This window comes from Balaenoptera ricei, chromosome 3 (genome assembly GCF_028023285.1).
Source record: "Balaenoptera ricei isolate mBalRic1 chromosome 3, mBalRic1.hap2, whole genome shotgun sequence".
Taxonomy (NCBI): Eukaryota; Metazoa; Chordata; class Mammalia; order Artiodactyla; family Balaenopteridae; genus Balaenoptera; species Balaenoptera ricei.
Window position 1 is genome coordinate 110,403,623 of NC_082641.1, and position 16,968 is coordinate 110,420,590.

At 50.3% G+C, this 16,968-nt stretch overlaps 1 protein-coding gene across 1 annotated transcript; it reads left to right on the plus strand.

Annotated features, from left to right (window-relative positions):
• The first annotated feature begins 642 nt into the window (after positions 1 to 642).
• On the plus strand, positions 643 to 2,696 carry CSF2 (colony stimulating factor 2). Its single transcript, XM_059919457.1, has 4 exons — positions 643 to 801; positions 902 to 943; positions 1,679 to 1,804; positions 2,589 to 2,696. The coding sequence occupies exons 1-4, from the start codon at positions 643 to 645 to the stop codon at positions 2,694 to 2,696; spliced, it is 435 nt and encodes a 144-aa protein (XP_059775440.1).
• Positions 2,697 to 16,968: the final 14,272 nt, after the last annotated feature.

The window sequence follows — 16,968 nt, forward strand, 5'->3', positions numbered from 1 at the left end:
CTCTGGGTCCTTGGTGGGAGATGAGGTGAGCTGTCACAGGACTATGTCATTTGGCTGGAATCTGCCTAGGTGGACAGTGGGGCAGGCCTGTGAGAGTCCTCCTCACACTCATATCTCACTGTGGCCACAGCTACGGGCTCTAGGAAGAGAAGGGGAGGCTGGAGTTGGAATGGGCCCCAGTGTGGCACAGCCGGCCCAAAGGCCTCTTGGGATAACAGGCAGGATGGGAAGCCGGGGAGGGGGGCGGGAGTAGAAGCTCGATTCAATGTCTCCCAGACCCCGCCCCCCAGCCACTTCAGGCCAGGAAGTCCAAGCTGTGCCCAGAGGCCCCTCAGAGGGAGGGGGAAGACTTGGCAGGTCAGACTGCCCAGGAGGGCTGGAGAAGCTCAAGAAGGTGGGCAGGTGGGCTGCCAATTCTTGGAAAGACTCATTAATGAAAACCCCCAAGGCTGACCACCTGGGGGAAAGGCTCACCTTTCCATGTGTAGCTGATAAGGGCCAGGAGATTCCACAGTTCAGGTAGTTCCCCCGCCTCCCTGGTGTTTTGTGGTCACCATTAATCATTTCCTCTAACTGTGTATATAAGAGCTCTTTTGCCAGTGAGCCCAGTGCTCAGAGAGAAAGGCTAAAGTCCTAAGGAGGATGTGGCTGCAGAACCTGCTTCTCCTGAGCACTGTGGTCTGCAGCACCTCCGCACCCACCCACCCACCCAGCCCTGCCACCCGGCCCTGGCAGCATGTGGATGCCATCAAGGAGGCCCTGAGCATTCTGAACCACAGTAAAGACTCTGCTGCTGTGATGGTGAGTGAGGGAGGGAGCACAGGCCACGCCTGGGTCACCTCGCTGGCCTGGACCTGCCATGCCTGTCAGCTTGATAACACAACATTTTCCTTTTCTACAGGATGAAACAACAGAAGTCATCTCTGAAGTGTTTGAATCCCAGGTAAGATACCTCTCTGACACAACTTCTCAAAGGCCTCGGCCCTGGGGAGTGACTCCATTTTAGATGGACCGTCACAGGGTTGTCCACTTTCTCTCCAGTCAGCTGGCTGCCAGAAGGAGGGTTGCGCAGGAGGCCACTGGCTTTGCCCCTGTGGCAGTCACGTGAGCTCCTTTATTAGCTGACCAGCCACGGACAGACCTAGCATTCAAGGGGCTAGGGGTCACCAGGGGACAGGTGGGTAAGTGGGGGTTATGTCATGAGACAGGGGATATGGGCTTGGGGCACTCACTGTGGCCTGAGACGAAGCCCTGTGGACACGGTGCTGGCTACTGACGGGCACAGAAGGGTTTCAGGAACAAACTTTGCTCACACAGCAGGTCTGGGTGAGGCCCCCCTCCTCCTTCCCCCTGAATGCTGGGAGGACAGTGATCTCTTTTTTCTGGGGACTGGGACCCTCTTGAGATGCCAGGCCAAGGGAATGTGGCTGTGCTGGCTGGGAATGGCCTGAGCTGAGTGGTGAGGACGAGTCAGACTCGTGCCTGCAGTGGACAGGGGGACAGGGCAGTGTGTATAACCGGGTCCAGGCTGAGATTAGTCAGGAATAATCCTGCGCCCCTCCCAGGCCCTGCTCTTGGGAGATAGGGATGAGAACAGGAAGGAGTGATGGGGAGGATATCCTGTGCCTACCAGAGCACACTTGGCCACGGCTCACCAAAGAATGGACATTTCCCCCAGGAGCCGACATGCCTGCAGACTCGCCTGGAGCTGTACAAGCAGGGCCTGCGGGGCAGCCTCACTAGCCTCGATGGCCCCTTGACCATGATAGCCAGCCACTACAAGCGGCACTGCCCCCCCACCCAGGTGAGTGCCCACATCAGGTCCCCAAGCAGGAAGGTCTCATTCTAGGAGGGTGGAGGAATGGCTGGGGAGAGACCTTTGGCTGTGGCTGTTCACGACCCCAAAGGGTTTCTGAGTCAACAGGTTTGTAATGACTAGCCCCTCCTGAGAGGGAGCAACTCTAGGAGTTAAAGCCCTGGACTCGAGAGCCTATGGCACTCCCTAGCGGGAGCTGCTATCTTTATTATTACCATTAATGAGGTCAGAGGTGAGGCAAGTACAAGGAAACTCAAGACCTGCCTAAGGCCCAGAGGAAGTTCTGGGGCCCAAGTGCCACCTCCTAAAAGGACTTTCCCCTGGCCCCTCCTGGGATGCCTGGATTGCATGGGAGCAAGGAGGAAAGCTTACCTGAAATGGAAAAAGGCCCCAAACATTCCTTTCCTGTGGGAAAACAGTGAGGCCTGTGGCCTTGACTCCTGCCCCTTCTGGGCTCCTAGAGACGGCCTGGGCCCAACTGCTGTGCCCTGGCCTGGGACCAAAGAGGCAGTGGCCCAGCTGCCCAGCAGACCAGCCTCCGGCTTGCACTTTATCAGGCCCCTGGCCCCGGCTGCCATTGGCAGAGCTGTGCGCCTTTTGGGTGACACATGGGTGGCAGCATGTCACCTGACCCAGGTCAGCAGGTGGGCCCCAGAGAGGCCTTCTGGCCTCTGAGTTCTAAGAGGCAGCACAGAAACATGCTGATGCTTCCCCCATATTACCCACTCATGCCTGGACTCAAGTTTTTTTTTTTTTTCTTTTCTTTCTTAAGGAAAATTCCTGTGAAACCCAGATTATCACCTTTAAAAGTTTCAAAGAGAATCTGAAGGGTTTTCTTTTTACCATCCCCTTTGACTGCTGGAAGGCAGTCCAGAAGTGAAGCAGGCCAGACCAGCCAGAAGCCAGCCTGGGAGCTTACCTCACAGATCACTGCCCTCCCATCCACAAAGAGCCAAACAAAACCCAGGATCTTCACCCTGGAGGGACCACAGGGTGGGCCAGGGCTGTAGGGAACACAGACTTGCTCTGGGCCATGTTGACCCTGATACGGGTGTGGTAGGGGAAACAGGAGATGTTTTACACTGGCAGGGATCAGTAATATTTATTTATATATTTATGTATTTTAATTAATTTATTTATTTATTTAATTTCATACCCCATATTTATTCAAGATGTTTTACCATAATAATAAATTATTAAAAATCTGTTCTTATTTGTGCAGTTTTTCAGTTTGTTTTCTACCATGAGCGAATGCTCAAGGTGCTCTCCTCTACCCAGGTCAGGGAGGGCAGGAAGCTGGGAGTTGGGGCAGGGAACAGGGGCCTGCAGCAGATCAGGCACAACTAGATAGGCAGTGCTGTCAGAGCACAGGGGAGGTGACAGCCCTCCTGGGTGTAACATTCTGCACATCTGGACATGCTTCCCTGGATGCTCAAAGGTTCCCACCCCAGAGAGAGGTTTCCAGGTTCACTTGGAAGTCCAAGTAACCCAGACAGTGGGAATCTTTCTCCAGAAAAGAGGCATCATCCTTCCTGGGCAGATGGGGGGTTCCTGGGCGTGGCTGGTCACTGGTTGAATGGGCAAAACACCTGTGCCCTTCAGAGGCCTGGACCCTGTGGCCATGCCCTGTCCCTCACACTCAGGGCTTCAGCCACTCCCAAGTTGAACCAGCAGATAGACTGGTTCAGGGAAAAAGAAACCAAACCACAGGGGTCAGAGCTCAGTATATTTACCAAACTTTCCCCAAGATGAGTGATCTTAATCTTTGAGAGTCAGAATGTAAGTTCATAACTTATGGTACATGGCTCTAGTGTGGCATTTTTGGGAGCTAGTTTTTGTTTTTACATGAAGTTTTGCATGTAATTAGGCATTCCCCCCCACAAATCCACGGCCTTCAGGCTGAGAAAATAGTAGCTCTCCTTCCTCTCCTTGCTTTGCCAATGGGGCTGGAGGACTTGTTCCTGAACCTCTTCTCCTGTGTCCCTCCTGGGGTCTGTGAGGAAGAGGGTGTGTCCCCAAGTGTCAAGTGGGCAGCAGGGCCAGCCTTTACCTTGATGGGTGGGCCCGGGGAAGCTCATTTGGTGCAGTTCTAGCTCCTGCCTGGCTCTTTCTCCACCCTACTTGCTCCCTCTGCTCTGGCTATCTCACCTGCAGACAGCGCCAGTCCTGGCCAAAGACCTGCCCCACACACAGGCGGAAAGGTCATGACTTCAGATGTGATCATGAATAAAAATTCTTAGACAAAGCCTGAATTTCAGCAAAGACAATAATCCACTAAGTATGCTGTAGTCATAGAAAATGCATGAAAAACACATCTTGCCCAGAGATAAGGTAGGTCCTCTCTGTCCTCCATATAAACTGGTAAGAGATTTAGCATTTCCTTAGACTCCTGTATATAGGTACCTCTCCCCACAGAAATGCTATCAAGCCCAGGGCTCGGATTAGCTTGGAGCCACCCTCAAGTCATACCATGTACCTGTACGTGCTCCTGGGGCTTGGAAAGCCATTCCACCCCAATGAAGATAGCCAGCGTGTCTCTCCAGGACAATCACACAGCAGTCTGTGCCGAGATTCAGGAAGAACTCATGGCTGACAACATAACGTACAACTTAAGTCTGGGTCTTCATCAAATATCACTTTGCTCTCAGTGGCCCTTTGGGTTTCTAACCAACTTTTCCCACTTCTAGGGTTCTTCAAAAGGCCCCAGAACACCAGTGAGGTAAGAAGCAGTCACCCCATGGTCATTTCTGACCACATTTGAAAGGGATCACCCAGGGCAGAGACAAGAACAAAAGTTGTTGGGTCAAGAAATCTGGGGAGAAAGCTGGGAGTTTGAAGATCAAGTCTCTGGCTCAGCCAGCAGATGAACCAGCGGCCAGGTTTTGCCAGGCTCTCTGATCACCGTCCCAGAGCAGCCCTGTGCCAGGGGGGAGACCAGATACCCGCTGCAAAGCTCACAGGGCCCATGGGTCTCCTGTGGGAGAATCAGCGTAGGACCTGAATTTGAGTCCAGGGCTCCATCTGGCCAGGGTAACCAGGGATGGATGAGGTTGAGGGTCAGCCGATGGTTTGCTGGGCACCACCACCAACTCAATGCCCCCAACCCTGTTTTAGGAGCTCTGTTTTAGGGAAGTTTAGAGAGGGCTTCATCTCCACCCTGAATGAAATCTCTATGAAATATAACAACGATTACCACGTAGAAAAGGACATGCAAGAACTCACCAAAATCTGCCCAAAGCTGAAAGTAAGTAGCTGTTTGCTCTTAGGGGAACCTCAGACGTCTTTTCTCTTGCCACCACAGCCAGAGGCCCAGTGGGGCAAAGGGCTTCTTATGGCCCCCACTTGTCACATGTGAGGCTTCAGGTACTACTTTCTGATCCAAAAGAAGTTCACTCACTGACAGGGGCTGAGGCTTAGGGGAGTGGGGATTCAGGTGTCGTTCTAGAGGTTTCCGTCATGCTCTCTACCAAGCCCCTATGCACAGGGGTCAGTGTGCAACAGGTCAGAGCAGGGCTGGTTGTGGACTCAGCCTGGGGAAAGGGAAAGGCCAACCCCAGTTGGGTGGCCAGTCTAAACTGGCTCCGGTTTGCCCTGCCCTTGGGGCCCCTTCTGGGCTAAGGAGCTCCACTGGGAGCCCACAATGTGGCGATGGGCAGTGCCTCAGGGGGACCTGTTGCGGGGAAACAACTGAGGCGCCCTGCTTTCTTTGCCCACCTTGCTCTTTGTCTGCTGTGTCCTCCCGCCCTGTGTGTCCTCATGTCCCTGTCCTGGGAAGCCACGAGACCTCCCCACACCCTGCTGGGTCTCTCCCCAGAGCTATGGATGGTCCTCAGACCTGGGGCTCCACTACCACCAGATGGTCCCCAGTGCCCTCCCTAAGACAGATGGGGAGGGCCTGCCCAAGTTATCTCCTAGGGGATGAGGGGGGGGTCTTACAGGGCCCTTATGGCTGGGAGAACAGAATTTGCTTTTATTTTTTTCTGCTAAGAAGATAAATATGTATTTCTTATTTCGTCAACAGAACCACACAAGAACTGTACTACTGAGACAAGTAATTTCTCAAAGTTCAAAGAAGGCTTACAGAGCGTTGTCATATCTATAGAGGGATGGAAATCTTGTAAAAGGACCAAGGGCATCCTCTGAGACCTCATCCTCTCACGTCCTGGTGCCCTAGAGTTTCAGGAAATGGGACTGGAGGAGCCTCAGGAACAATTTACAGCCAGGGTGGGGTAAGAGTTTGCTGGCCCTGGGTCAGCAGATGAGGCTGAGGGTGGGTAATGATGGGGGTGTGCTTGAGGAAATATTTCTGTAACTGATACATCAGCACTTGCTGCTTTAATAAAGCTAGGGTGTGGAAATGCTGGTAAGAGTCATGATAGTGTCCACTCTCTCTGGGGCCTTGATACACTGGAAGGGGCAGGGGGCTGGGGTTGATGGCCCCATACCAGGGCTCCTGACCTAGAGGGCCAGGGGTCTCTCAGGAAGGGACGCTCAAGAAGGCGAGTGGGAACCCCACCTCATCTGCCCCTCCACTGTACTTCCAGTGCCAGTGGACACACAGTAGGGGCCCCATCAATGCCAATGCCAGATCGTTATTGCTCCCCTTCTCCCTGTGTCCGTCAAAACTCAAGTCAGATCCTTTCCCAGACACCCCTCCCCAGCCTCACTCAGCACCCATCCATGCCTGATCCAAAGGTCCAAGGCCCTCCCTCCTTCGGTCGCTACTACAGCTCCTGGGGAGCTCGAAGTCTAGTTCATCCCCACCGCCACCCGCCAAGGACTCACTGTGGCCACAGAATGGTCAGCCCTAGTAAATGGCTCAGGAGAATGGGAGAGTTCAGGCTACTCACAGAGCACTTGGCACAGTGGGGGACCTGGACCAGGTGGGGGGCCCATGGGGGCCAGGGACATTTCCAAACCCCCAGCTTCATCTAAACCGGCAAAGAACTCTGACTTCAAAGCCCCTCCCCTGGCCCGCTAAGCCCCTCACAACAGCCTCCAGTGTCTCGTTGCCATAACAGCTCCTCCCTGACTACCAACACCCTCACACCCCCAAAGAACGGGGCCCTGCCTGTGGGAAATCCGCTAGTCACTCGGGTCCTGAAAGGCTGCCACACTGGGCTACCAAGCTCTGACCCCCACCCTCAATTCGAACCCTAACCCTAACCCTAATCATTTGCACAGTTTATTAGAGGTGACTGGGATTACCCCATGATCTAAACAGCTTCCTACAATCCAAACCTTCAGTGGAAGGCAGGGGCTGCATGGACCAGGCACATACTGTGCCAACCTGGGCTTCTGAGCAAGCTGCTATTTGTGTTGAATGCACAAGGATGGTTGTTGTAGATCCAGAAGCTCCTCCTCTGGACCCTCCCACCTTGTTACATGGGCTTCACAAATAAGAAATCTGGCATGTAGGTCTCTTGGGTCTCAGTTTTCTTATCTGTGAAATGGGGTTGTGGCAGGGGCAGAGAGGCCCCAGCCCCAGATCGGCCTGACACAAGGAGGCCCAGACAGATGCAGGGCCCTGCTGCCCGAGGCCTAGGTCAGAGCTCTGCTGAGAGCACCCTGATACTGGCCCTATTCCTCTGAGGAGAGGGGAGGCCAGAATGCTCATGGCATCGAGGTCTGCAGAGCAGGGCCAGCCCACAAGATGGGAGCTGGGTATGAGGAAGGGCCATCTCACCTACTGTCAGTGCTGGCAGCTCTCTGCCCCAATGCCCAGAGAGGCCCAGGACTTCCTCAGGACAGTAAGGTGAGCCAGACAGAATCCTCAGAACTGGTTCCACAGAAGCCCCCTTTCTAGGCCCTCAGAAGGGCTGCTGGGCACAGATCTTGCCCTCGGAAAAGACTGACCAATTTCCCTCCTATGAGGAGACCCCGAGTTATGGCTGCCAGTAAAGATGCAGCTTCACAAGTTATTTTTCATTGTGGTTTGAGATAACAACAGTGAAACAGTTTCATGTTGCTGCCACTGATGTTATCTCTGGCCCAGACCTGTTCTTTCAACCTGGAAATGATTAATCAAAATTTTATCTCCCTTTTCTTTTTCTCAAATTCAAAGAAAGATGAGTACAAACTCCCTAAGTTCTGCCCTCAAACACAGCTCCTGGGTCCTCACCCAAGGCGAAGGCTGGCATTTCCTTCAAGATCCTGCAGTTCTTCTAGAGGCAGAAAAAAACCTTTTAAAATTATTTTACTTTTTAAAAATTGAGTTATTGTACAATAAAGTACACAAATCTTAAGTGTACAGTTCGGTGAACTTCTATGTATGTGTATGCTGATATAACCAGCATCCAGAGCAAGATACAGAACATTTTCCAGCACCCCAAAGGCTTCCTGTGCTCTCTCGCTCCTAGTCAGTATCCACTCCCCCAAGTATAGCCACCTTTCCAACCTCTTATCACCATAAAGTAGTTTTGCCCATTCTTGAACTTCATTTAAGTGGGATCATAGGCTGTGCTCTCTTTTATGTCTGACTTTTGTTCAGTATTACATCTGTGCAATTCTTTCTGGTTGTTGCATGTAGCTGTAGTCTGTTCCTTTCTGTTTCTGTACAGTATTCCATTGCACCCCAAATATATTTTCTCATTCTACTGCTGATGGATATTTTGGCTGTTTCTGCTTCCTGGCTAATATTTAAAAAGCTACTATGAACACTCTTGTACTCATATTTTGGTGAGCATATGTATGCATTTCTGTTGGAAATGCTGGGAATGGTGTGGAATTACTGGGTCATAGGATATACATATTTTAGCTTAGTTGGTACTGCCAAACTTTTTTTGCAAGGAAGTCTTTTATAAACAACATCGTTGTGGATTTTCCTGCCTTCTGTAGATACTGCTTGTCCATCAGACGCTGGATCTCTCCTCTTCCTTCTCACGGTCTGAAGCTATTTCCCAAACATTCTCATCATTATTGGAAATTCTCCTCTACATTGTTCAGTCTCGCCCAACCATCAACATTCTGAGAAGCCAATTGTTGGGAAACAAAACCCAAATCCGACTAAGCCTGGTCCGAGGTCAGCCCTTGCTCATAGGGTTGTGGGGCCTGTCCTTGGGGGGCTTGGCTTGGGCAGGCTGCAGTGAAGCACGTGCACTGAGAAGAGCAGAAGTTATCCAGTTAATTGCTCTCCAGTTGCCCATGCTGTCATGGCTGTGGGTGGGCTGCCTCTACTTCCAGCATCTCCAGTGTCTCCTCGGGGCAGTTAGCTCAAGAAGGGCCCAATCTGACGTGGGTGTGGATGTTGTCTTGCCAGTGCACTGCGGAGCACAGCCCTCATCCACAAGTCTCTGGCCCCACAGCCTCTGGGAGGCCTGAAGAAACTGTTATGTACCACTGTCCTAGGAGAGAGACCAGGCCGAGGAGCTCAGCTTGGGGTCCTCTCGGGGTCTCAGTTCCCTAGTCAGTCTCCAGTCTCCTGCCATGTCCTGGTGCTTTCACCTTCCTTGCCCCTTTCAAATCTTTCCACTTCTCTCTATCCTACAGCCTTGCCTGGCCCACCCCACCTCTCCCACGCAGCCGTCTACCATGATTGTCCCATGGGCACTCGTCTCTAAGACAGGTCCCTCCTGCTTCGCTCCCCAGGCAGCCAGATGGATTCATGCACCTATTAATTCACTCAACAAATATTTACTGAGTCCTACAAAGTGTCAAGAACTATGCCAGGCTCCGCAAAGAACCCAACACTTGAGGTGCTTACATTTTAGTGCATTAGTCTGGCTGTGTCCCATATGGGCTGCCTGCTGGCTCAGTATGAGCTCCAAGCCCTTTGGTCTGGTCGAAGACCCTGCTCTGCCATTCTGGCCCCACAGTCCCGGAGACCCCTCCAGCCTCACTGCTCGTAGCTCTCTGTTTCCCGCACCACAGCCCTGGGCTCCAGGAACAGGAACCAGCTGCAGCTCTCCTACCATCCCCAGGCCCCTGTGCCTGGAATGCATCCCAGTCAAATGGCTGACATTTTCCTCCCAGTGGGACAGACCAGTGTCCAGTGGGAGGTGGACACATCCTCTACTGGGGCATCCTCCTCCTCAACATTTATTCTGGGGCTTGCCTGGCTACCTTCTAGGCCTTAGGGGAGCACTATCATCTGCTGGGGGACTGTGATGTCTCCGCTCTGAACTACAGCTCTATCCCCCAGGTCTGCGGAGGACCACTCACTGCATAGGTGCCAGCAGTGACTGTGTTCCAGAGTCTGAGGAAAGTGAGCCTCTTCTTACCTCTGATTAATAGAAATACTTACAGGTTTTATGGAAGTCAGGATGGAAAGGCAGCATGAATTTCCCAAAGTTTAGAAAATGCTCTGTGGGGCAAAGATCAGCACCAGGCTATAAGGTACTCCGTACACAACCAGGGATGTTGTTATCATTATCCTTATCAACAACAGCATCTGAGAGATGAGCCAAGAGGATGACCTTGGGTCACCCAGGAGGCAGTGGAGCTGAGAACCCAACATCAGCATAGCTGCCTGCTCCCTCTCCCACTTAACGGATTTAGAAACTATCTCAAAGGAAGCAAGAGAAGGGAGGGAAGCCCAGCTCCCTGGCAATGTGTCATACTTCCTCCTGCCCAGAGCCTGGGGCAGCCCCGAGTTGTCCCGGTGGAGGCCCTGACTCCCGCCCAGGCCTATTGCGCCAGCAGGGCTGGATAAGTGTGTGGTCATTTCATGTGCCGGGAGTGGAGGCCAGGGAAACAGCAACTGTTGCTGGAGCCACAGCTTCGACTCAGAAACTACATGATAACTCATAGTCTTGCCCATCCCCCCACACCCAGGATGGTCTTCCCGACTGACCCCCACAACCCTTAGGCCCCTTCTCCTACTGGGATCTCCGTAGGGAAGCTGCTGTAGGTCCTCCCAGGTCTTCAACTGAAACAGAAGCTCTAGCCCTCCTCAAAGCCAGAGGCGGGGCTGTGCCCAGCCTAGATTCATAGAAGACCTGTGACTCAGACCCTAACACCTCCTCTCACAGGTCCAACCCCTGGAAATGCATACCAACCAGTTTTGGAACCCAGGCAGAAATCAAAGGAAGCTGCAAGAGTCTCAGGCCATGCCCTGAGCCACAGTCACACCAAAGGCTCCCACACCTTTGATGCTTAGGGACAGAGAGAGACAGGCTTGGGCTCCAGACCAAACAAAAACACTAGGCATGGCTGTGGGCCTGGGTCCCCTAGTTATCATGAACCTCCGTGGTAGGAAGGAGCATCTTTCCTTGGTGTCGGCCAGTTGGAAAGTCCAGGAGTCACAGGCAGACAGAACGGGCCCATGACAGTGACAGACAAACAGAGAGACACAGACTGAAGTTCCTGACAATAAGAGATGGACAGACCCTGATGCTAACAGATTCAGGCAAAGCTTGGAAGGGACAGATGGAAAGACCACCTGGCGACAGTTGCAGTGACAGACTGACAGACATACAAGCAGATGAACAGACTTAGAGTCCCAGCAGGTACAGACAAAGACAGCTGCTGCTGTGGTCAGGGTGAGAGGTGGCAGTTCTGCCCTGAGCTCAGCCCTAGAGGTTCTTGGAGTTTCTCTCTCTTGGCACTGCAATCAGAGACTTCGAGGGACTCTTTCCAGGGCCACAATTCCCCCTGATCCTCAGGAATGGAGCAAGCTGTGGCCCTCACTGTCCCTGGAACTGTAACCGAGCAGGACCCTATGAGGCCTTCCCAGAATAGACCCCCACCCATGTCCTCCACCTGCCTTTTGTCTGTAGAAAAACTTCAGTCAAAGAATAAATTTTATCAGAGAAGTGAGAAAATACAGAAAGAAAGGAAAACAGTCAAGCAAGACAAAATAATAATACTTTAGCCATTAAACAAAGTCAAGGACCTTTAGTTCCTCCTCAAGGGCTATAGATAATATTCTGAGCCATGTCCTTTGAGCTGTTTTGCAGATCCTGAAACCCCCACCAGGTGGAAGAAGTTAACTGTGTGCTGCCCACAAGCATGTAGACCCCAGACCACTTGGAACCAGAAGGCTGATGATGCTGACTCCCGATTACCTCACCACCAACCAATCAGAAGAATGCCCACGAGCTGATCACGCCCTGCTCCTTGAACACTGTAAGACTCCTCACTACCCGTTCCAGGGCGGGACACACAGTTTTGAGGGCATTAGCCCACTGTGGTCCCCTTTGCCTGGCAAAGCAATAAAACTATTCTTTTCTACTTCACCCAAAAATTTGTCTCCACGTTTCTATTTGGCATAGGTGAACAGATTTAGCAACAGGGCCAGACTCAAGAATCAATTCATACCCCTGTCACATGCCCCCTTCCAAACCTTGTGGGGCAGGAAAAGCTCCCCCATATCCCTCCTGAGGCCTCCTACTCACAGCACAGTGGAACTGCTTGTCCTGGAAAAGGTCTTATTAGGAGCCACTGTGAGTCCAGACTCTGTGGGCACAGTGGACAGTACCAGGTAGAGGCTGCAGTCCAGTGCTCCTGTGGTTATCAGAGGATGCTTAGCTCCACTGGCCAACTTCTCTTCACCTCCATGACCTCCAGGGCCCAGAGACCTGAGGACCTAAAAGGTCTTGGCCAAGGGGAGAGACTCCAGGCCAGACAAGAATGGGAAGATTAGCCTCTTTCATAGTTAGAGAGACTGAGGCTGACTTGGACACACTCAGCTCTGTGTCTGTAGAGTCCAAGAACCCCTGGGAAAGGGTAAGACTTTCCTACGTTGAAGGGACCTTTGTGCTGAAACCATGACCTGGCTGCCTGCCTCAGGTTGGGTCCCTGGGATGAAGACTCTGAGACAGAGATTGGCATGTAGGATTGTTCATGGAAGGGAAGGGGAGGGGAGGGGAGGGGAGTGGGCAGGACTGAACAGAGGGAGAAGCTGGATCCAATGCAGTCACAAGAAAAGTCTCAGCTGAGCCAAAGGAGAGTTCTAGAGCTGGGATGATCCCTCAGAGTTTTCCTAATTTGGGGTGAAGAGGTTAAGCCTTATTCCTTGATATTGATCAGTAATTAGATGTAGGCTGTCCCTGGAAGGGGGCATGACTTCAGGCATGGCAATGTTTTTCACCCAAGGAGATCCCCAAAGAGAGGGGATGCCTGCCAAGAGGTGCCTTCCAGCAGAACTCCTAAGCGGGGGGAATAAGCCTTTGACTCCTGAAGGGTGTTCTGGATAGCACACCATTACATCTACCACAGTCCACCCCTTGAACTGTTTGGATCCACTTCTTCATATAACCACTTCCCATAGGTTCTGTGAGCAGCTCCTCCAGGATTTTAGTGCTGTGTGTGCCGTTACATATTTAACAACTGGCTCTTAAAAAAGAAAAGGCCAAACCTTGATTTGAACGTTTGTAAATTGTCATTGTGTAAATACTCCCACTAAGGCAATTTGAAGTTTGTAATGGCTTGAAAACTGGTTGGCAAAAACTTAGCAATGGGCTCTCTCAAGCCAGGCTGAGTCACCAATGATTCTGATGTGCTTCTCTTCTTGAAGGAAGCTTAGAAGAGAAAGATTAGCGAGATGAACTACAGCCCCTGCTGTTGTAGTTGATCTCAGGGCCACAGTTAGCACTCATTTCCTCCTCTTCTATCTATTGCAGATTCCCTCAGTTAGCACTGAGCATATACTCATCTTGATGGCTTCCCCAGTGGCATAACCCAGTCCCTCATCCCTGAGGATCTAATTCCTGATCTGATTCGATTTTAGCCTGGGGTTTCTGCACTTGCCCCTTTACTGTCAAAATTGGGGGAAGGAGTACGAGAGAGGCACTCAAGTGGATCCCACTGTGTAGCACTGTGCAGCGGTACCCTTTCCTCCTCCTGAAGACCAGGCTTAGGTACACCTGCCAAGAGTACTTCTTTTCTGTTGGTCTCTGGAAAAATGGAGGCAAAATTCCCTGGCAACAGTCTTGGCTTATAGTTTAATGGGACTCTTGCTGTGGTCTCAGGTGGAAGTGTTCCTTACTGGGGAAGCAGGATCTCTAAACCTACAGAGTCCAGAGTTGCAGGGATGGAAAGCACAAATTTCCCAAGTGGGTCACTGGGTGATGGTAAAATGGGCCATTCCTGCTTCTGTCTCTTGGTTCTCAGACCTTTGTATTATATCTATTGGGACTTGAATCCATATAAGGGTCTTTCACTCATAGTGAGAACTGTGTCTTGGAGGATGGCTTATCATCCTTGTAAAGTACCACTCCTAAGCTGGCGCTTCAACTATGCCTCCAACAAGCTGTTGCACAACACTCTATCGGGTCGGCAGCTCCTAGATGGTGCAGTATGTGATATGATCAGTGGTCTCTACAGTCATGGACTTACTCCTTCTTTGCCATAAAGTGGATCTCTTGGTTTGACATACTATATGAGATCCTATGCTAGTGGATCAAATACTCTGAAAGCCCTTGAATAGTGATTTGGCTAAGGCCCTGTAGATAGGAAAGGCAAACCCATTCCTGGAATGTGTATTTATTTTTGTCAAGAAGAATCACTTGCCCTTCCAGGGTTCTAGAGGGCCATGTAGTCAAATAGCAACCAAGTGGCCTGTTGATCTCTCTGACTCACAGTACTGTATCTGCAGCTCAAAGTTGGTCTTTGTTGCTGGCAGGCTAGACATTTGACAATGGCGACAGCTAAATCAACTGTGGTAAGAGCTCATGGTATTGGGTTTATGTATAGCCTGCATCCCTGTCCCCATGGCTACTCCATTCCTGTACCCACTGAGCCAGCACTGGGGTACAATGACAGAAGCTGGATGATATTAGCTGGTAGAGTCATTGTGTTTACCCGATTATTGTAACTCTTACATTGTGGTATGCTTCCTGGTGGGCATTAACGTGCAACATGAAGTTCTTCATACTTCACGCCACTAACGTCCCTCCATTGCATGCCTCTGTACTAGACTTCCTTGTCCCAGGTCTTCTAGTCTTTCTCATTCCAGGTCCCTGAGCAGCCAGCCAAGCCATTTGCCACTGCCCTTGAGTCCATATATATTTTAATTTCAGACAACCTTTCTACACAAAGTCAATGGCCAGGTATACCACCTGAAGCTCTAGCCCATCGGATTTTTTCTCAATATTGTCTTTCAAGGTCACCCCTGAGTGGAGCTGTAATATAGTAACTAACCATTTCTGGCTTGACTCACATACTGATCTATTTGTAAACCAAGTTTGGGCTTTTACCTCCTCCATCAGCTGGCCCTAGGGGATCACTCATGTATCCATAGGTGTGAGCCCGGGGAGAGGCTCTGGTGCCACAGAAGCAGACACATGAAGTCCTGGCTTTCTTGTTTGTGAAGCTTACTTGTGCCCACCAATCCTGCTCATACTTGATTCCCAATGTACAACTTCCATTTTATGATGGGTTGTTGCTAGGCTTGCCTGACTTTCTCAGTCAGGCCCTCCAGATCCATCAGGGCTCAGGAGAATAACAGGAGCTGTTTTTCAAAAGGTGTATAATTCCTCAAGGAAAATGCTATGGCTTTGTTCCATAACCTCAGGGACACAATGTATTCTCCCACTACTGATATCTTTAAAAACCACAGGATCTGATGATTCATATGGTCCAAATAGCAGGGTTACTTGTACTATAGCCTGAAAACACTGCAGAGCCCTTTCCTACCTGGGGCCCCACTCAAAGGTGGCAGGCCTTTGTGTTACTGCCAGGTATATGGGTCACAGTAATATTCCCAGGTGTGCAATAGGTTACATCCATAACCCTAAGAGGCCTACCAAACATGGTGCTTCCTTCTTCATGGTGAGAAGTACAACATGTAGTCATTTGTCCTATACTTCAGAGGAAATTTCCTGACACGCTCTAGACCACTGGATCCCTAAAAACTTTACTGATGTGGCAGGCTCTGAATCTTCACAGGAGTCATCTTCTGGAGTACGTGTATCTTGTCATGGCCATCCATGTGTTAGTCACTTCTTGATCATCGTGTCTGATCAGCATAACATTATTATTTTTTAACATCTTTATTGGAGTATAACTGCTTTACAGTGTTGTGTTAGTTTCTGCTGTATGACAAAGTGAATCAGCTATATGCATACATATATCCCCATATCCCCTCCCTCTTGTGTCTCCCTCCCACTCTCCTTATCCCACCCCTCTAGGTGGTCACAAAGCACCGAGCTGATCTCCCTGTGCCATGCAGGTGCTTCCCACTAGCTATCTACTTTACATTTGGTAGTGTATATATGTCAATGCTACTCTCTCACTTCGTCCCAGCTTACCATTCCCCCTCCCCGTGTCCTCAAGTCCATTCTCTATGTCTGTGTCTTTATTCCTGTCCTGCCCCTATGTTCATCAGAACCATTTTTTTTTTTTAGATTCCATACATATGTGTTAGCATAGTGTATTTGTTTTTCTCTTTCTGACTTACCTCATTCTGTATGACAGACTCTAGGTCCATCCACCTCACTACAAATAACTCAATTTCATTTCTCTTTATGGCTGAGTAATATTCCATTGTATATATAGCATAACATTATTGATAGAGTAGACCAGTGTGATGTTCTGCAGGAAGGAGCGATAACCTAACCCTGGAAATTTATACTGTTGTTTGTTCCAAGTAAATGCAAACTATTCCTAATAGGGGTAGAAAAGAATGGAGTCACCAGATCAGTGTCCACACACTGTATGCCTGAGGTCATGTTAATCTACTGCAGCAAAGATAGAACACCTGGCAGGCACAGTGGCTGCAACTGTGGCTACTATTTGCTGAACTGGTAGTAGCCCACTGCCATCTTCTAGGGTGTATCTGAGTTTTATTGGTAAATTAAAGAAGATACAATGGACTTCCTTTAGGTCTTTAATGGTGGCACTAATTTCTGCCATCACCTCTGGAATGTGATATTGTTTTTGATTTACTATTTTGGCTGGAATAGGGAGAAGTTTTTAAGGTTTCCACTTGGCTTTCCTCACTATGATAGCTCTTACCACATAGGCCAAGGACCCAATATAGAAGATTATGCTAGCCATGAAGTATGTTTATCTGATTATATCACCCGGTGAGTGTGTGGACCTAGAGGGCCTGCTATGAGCAGGATTCAGACCAAGAATCTATTTATTATCTGAACTACATATGCCCCCAACTCTAACAAGAGGGTGCTATTTCAGGTCTCTAGAGAATAATTTCAACTCAAATCCTGTGTTTCATAGTCCTTGAAATGCTTGTGTATTCTTTTCCCGGTATC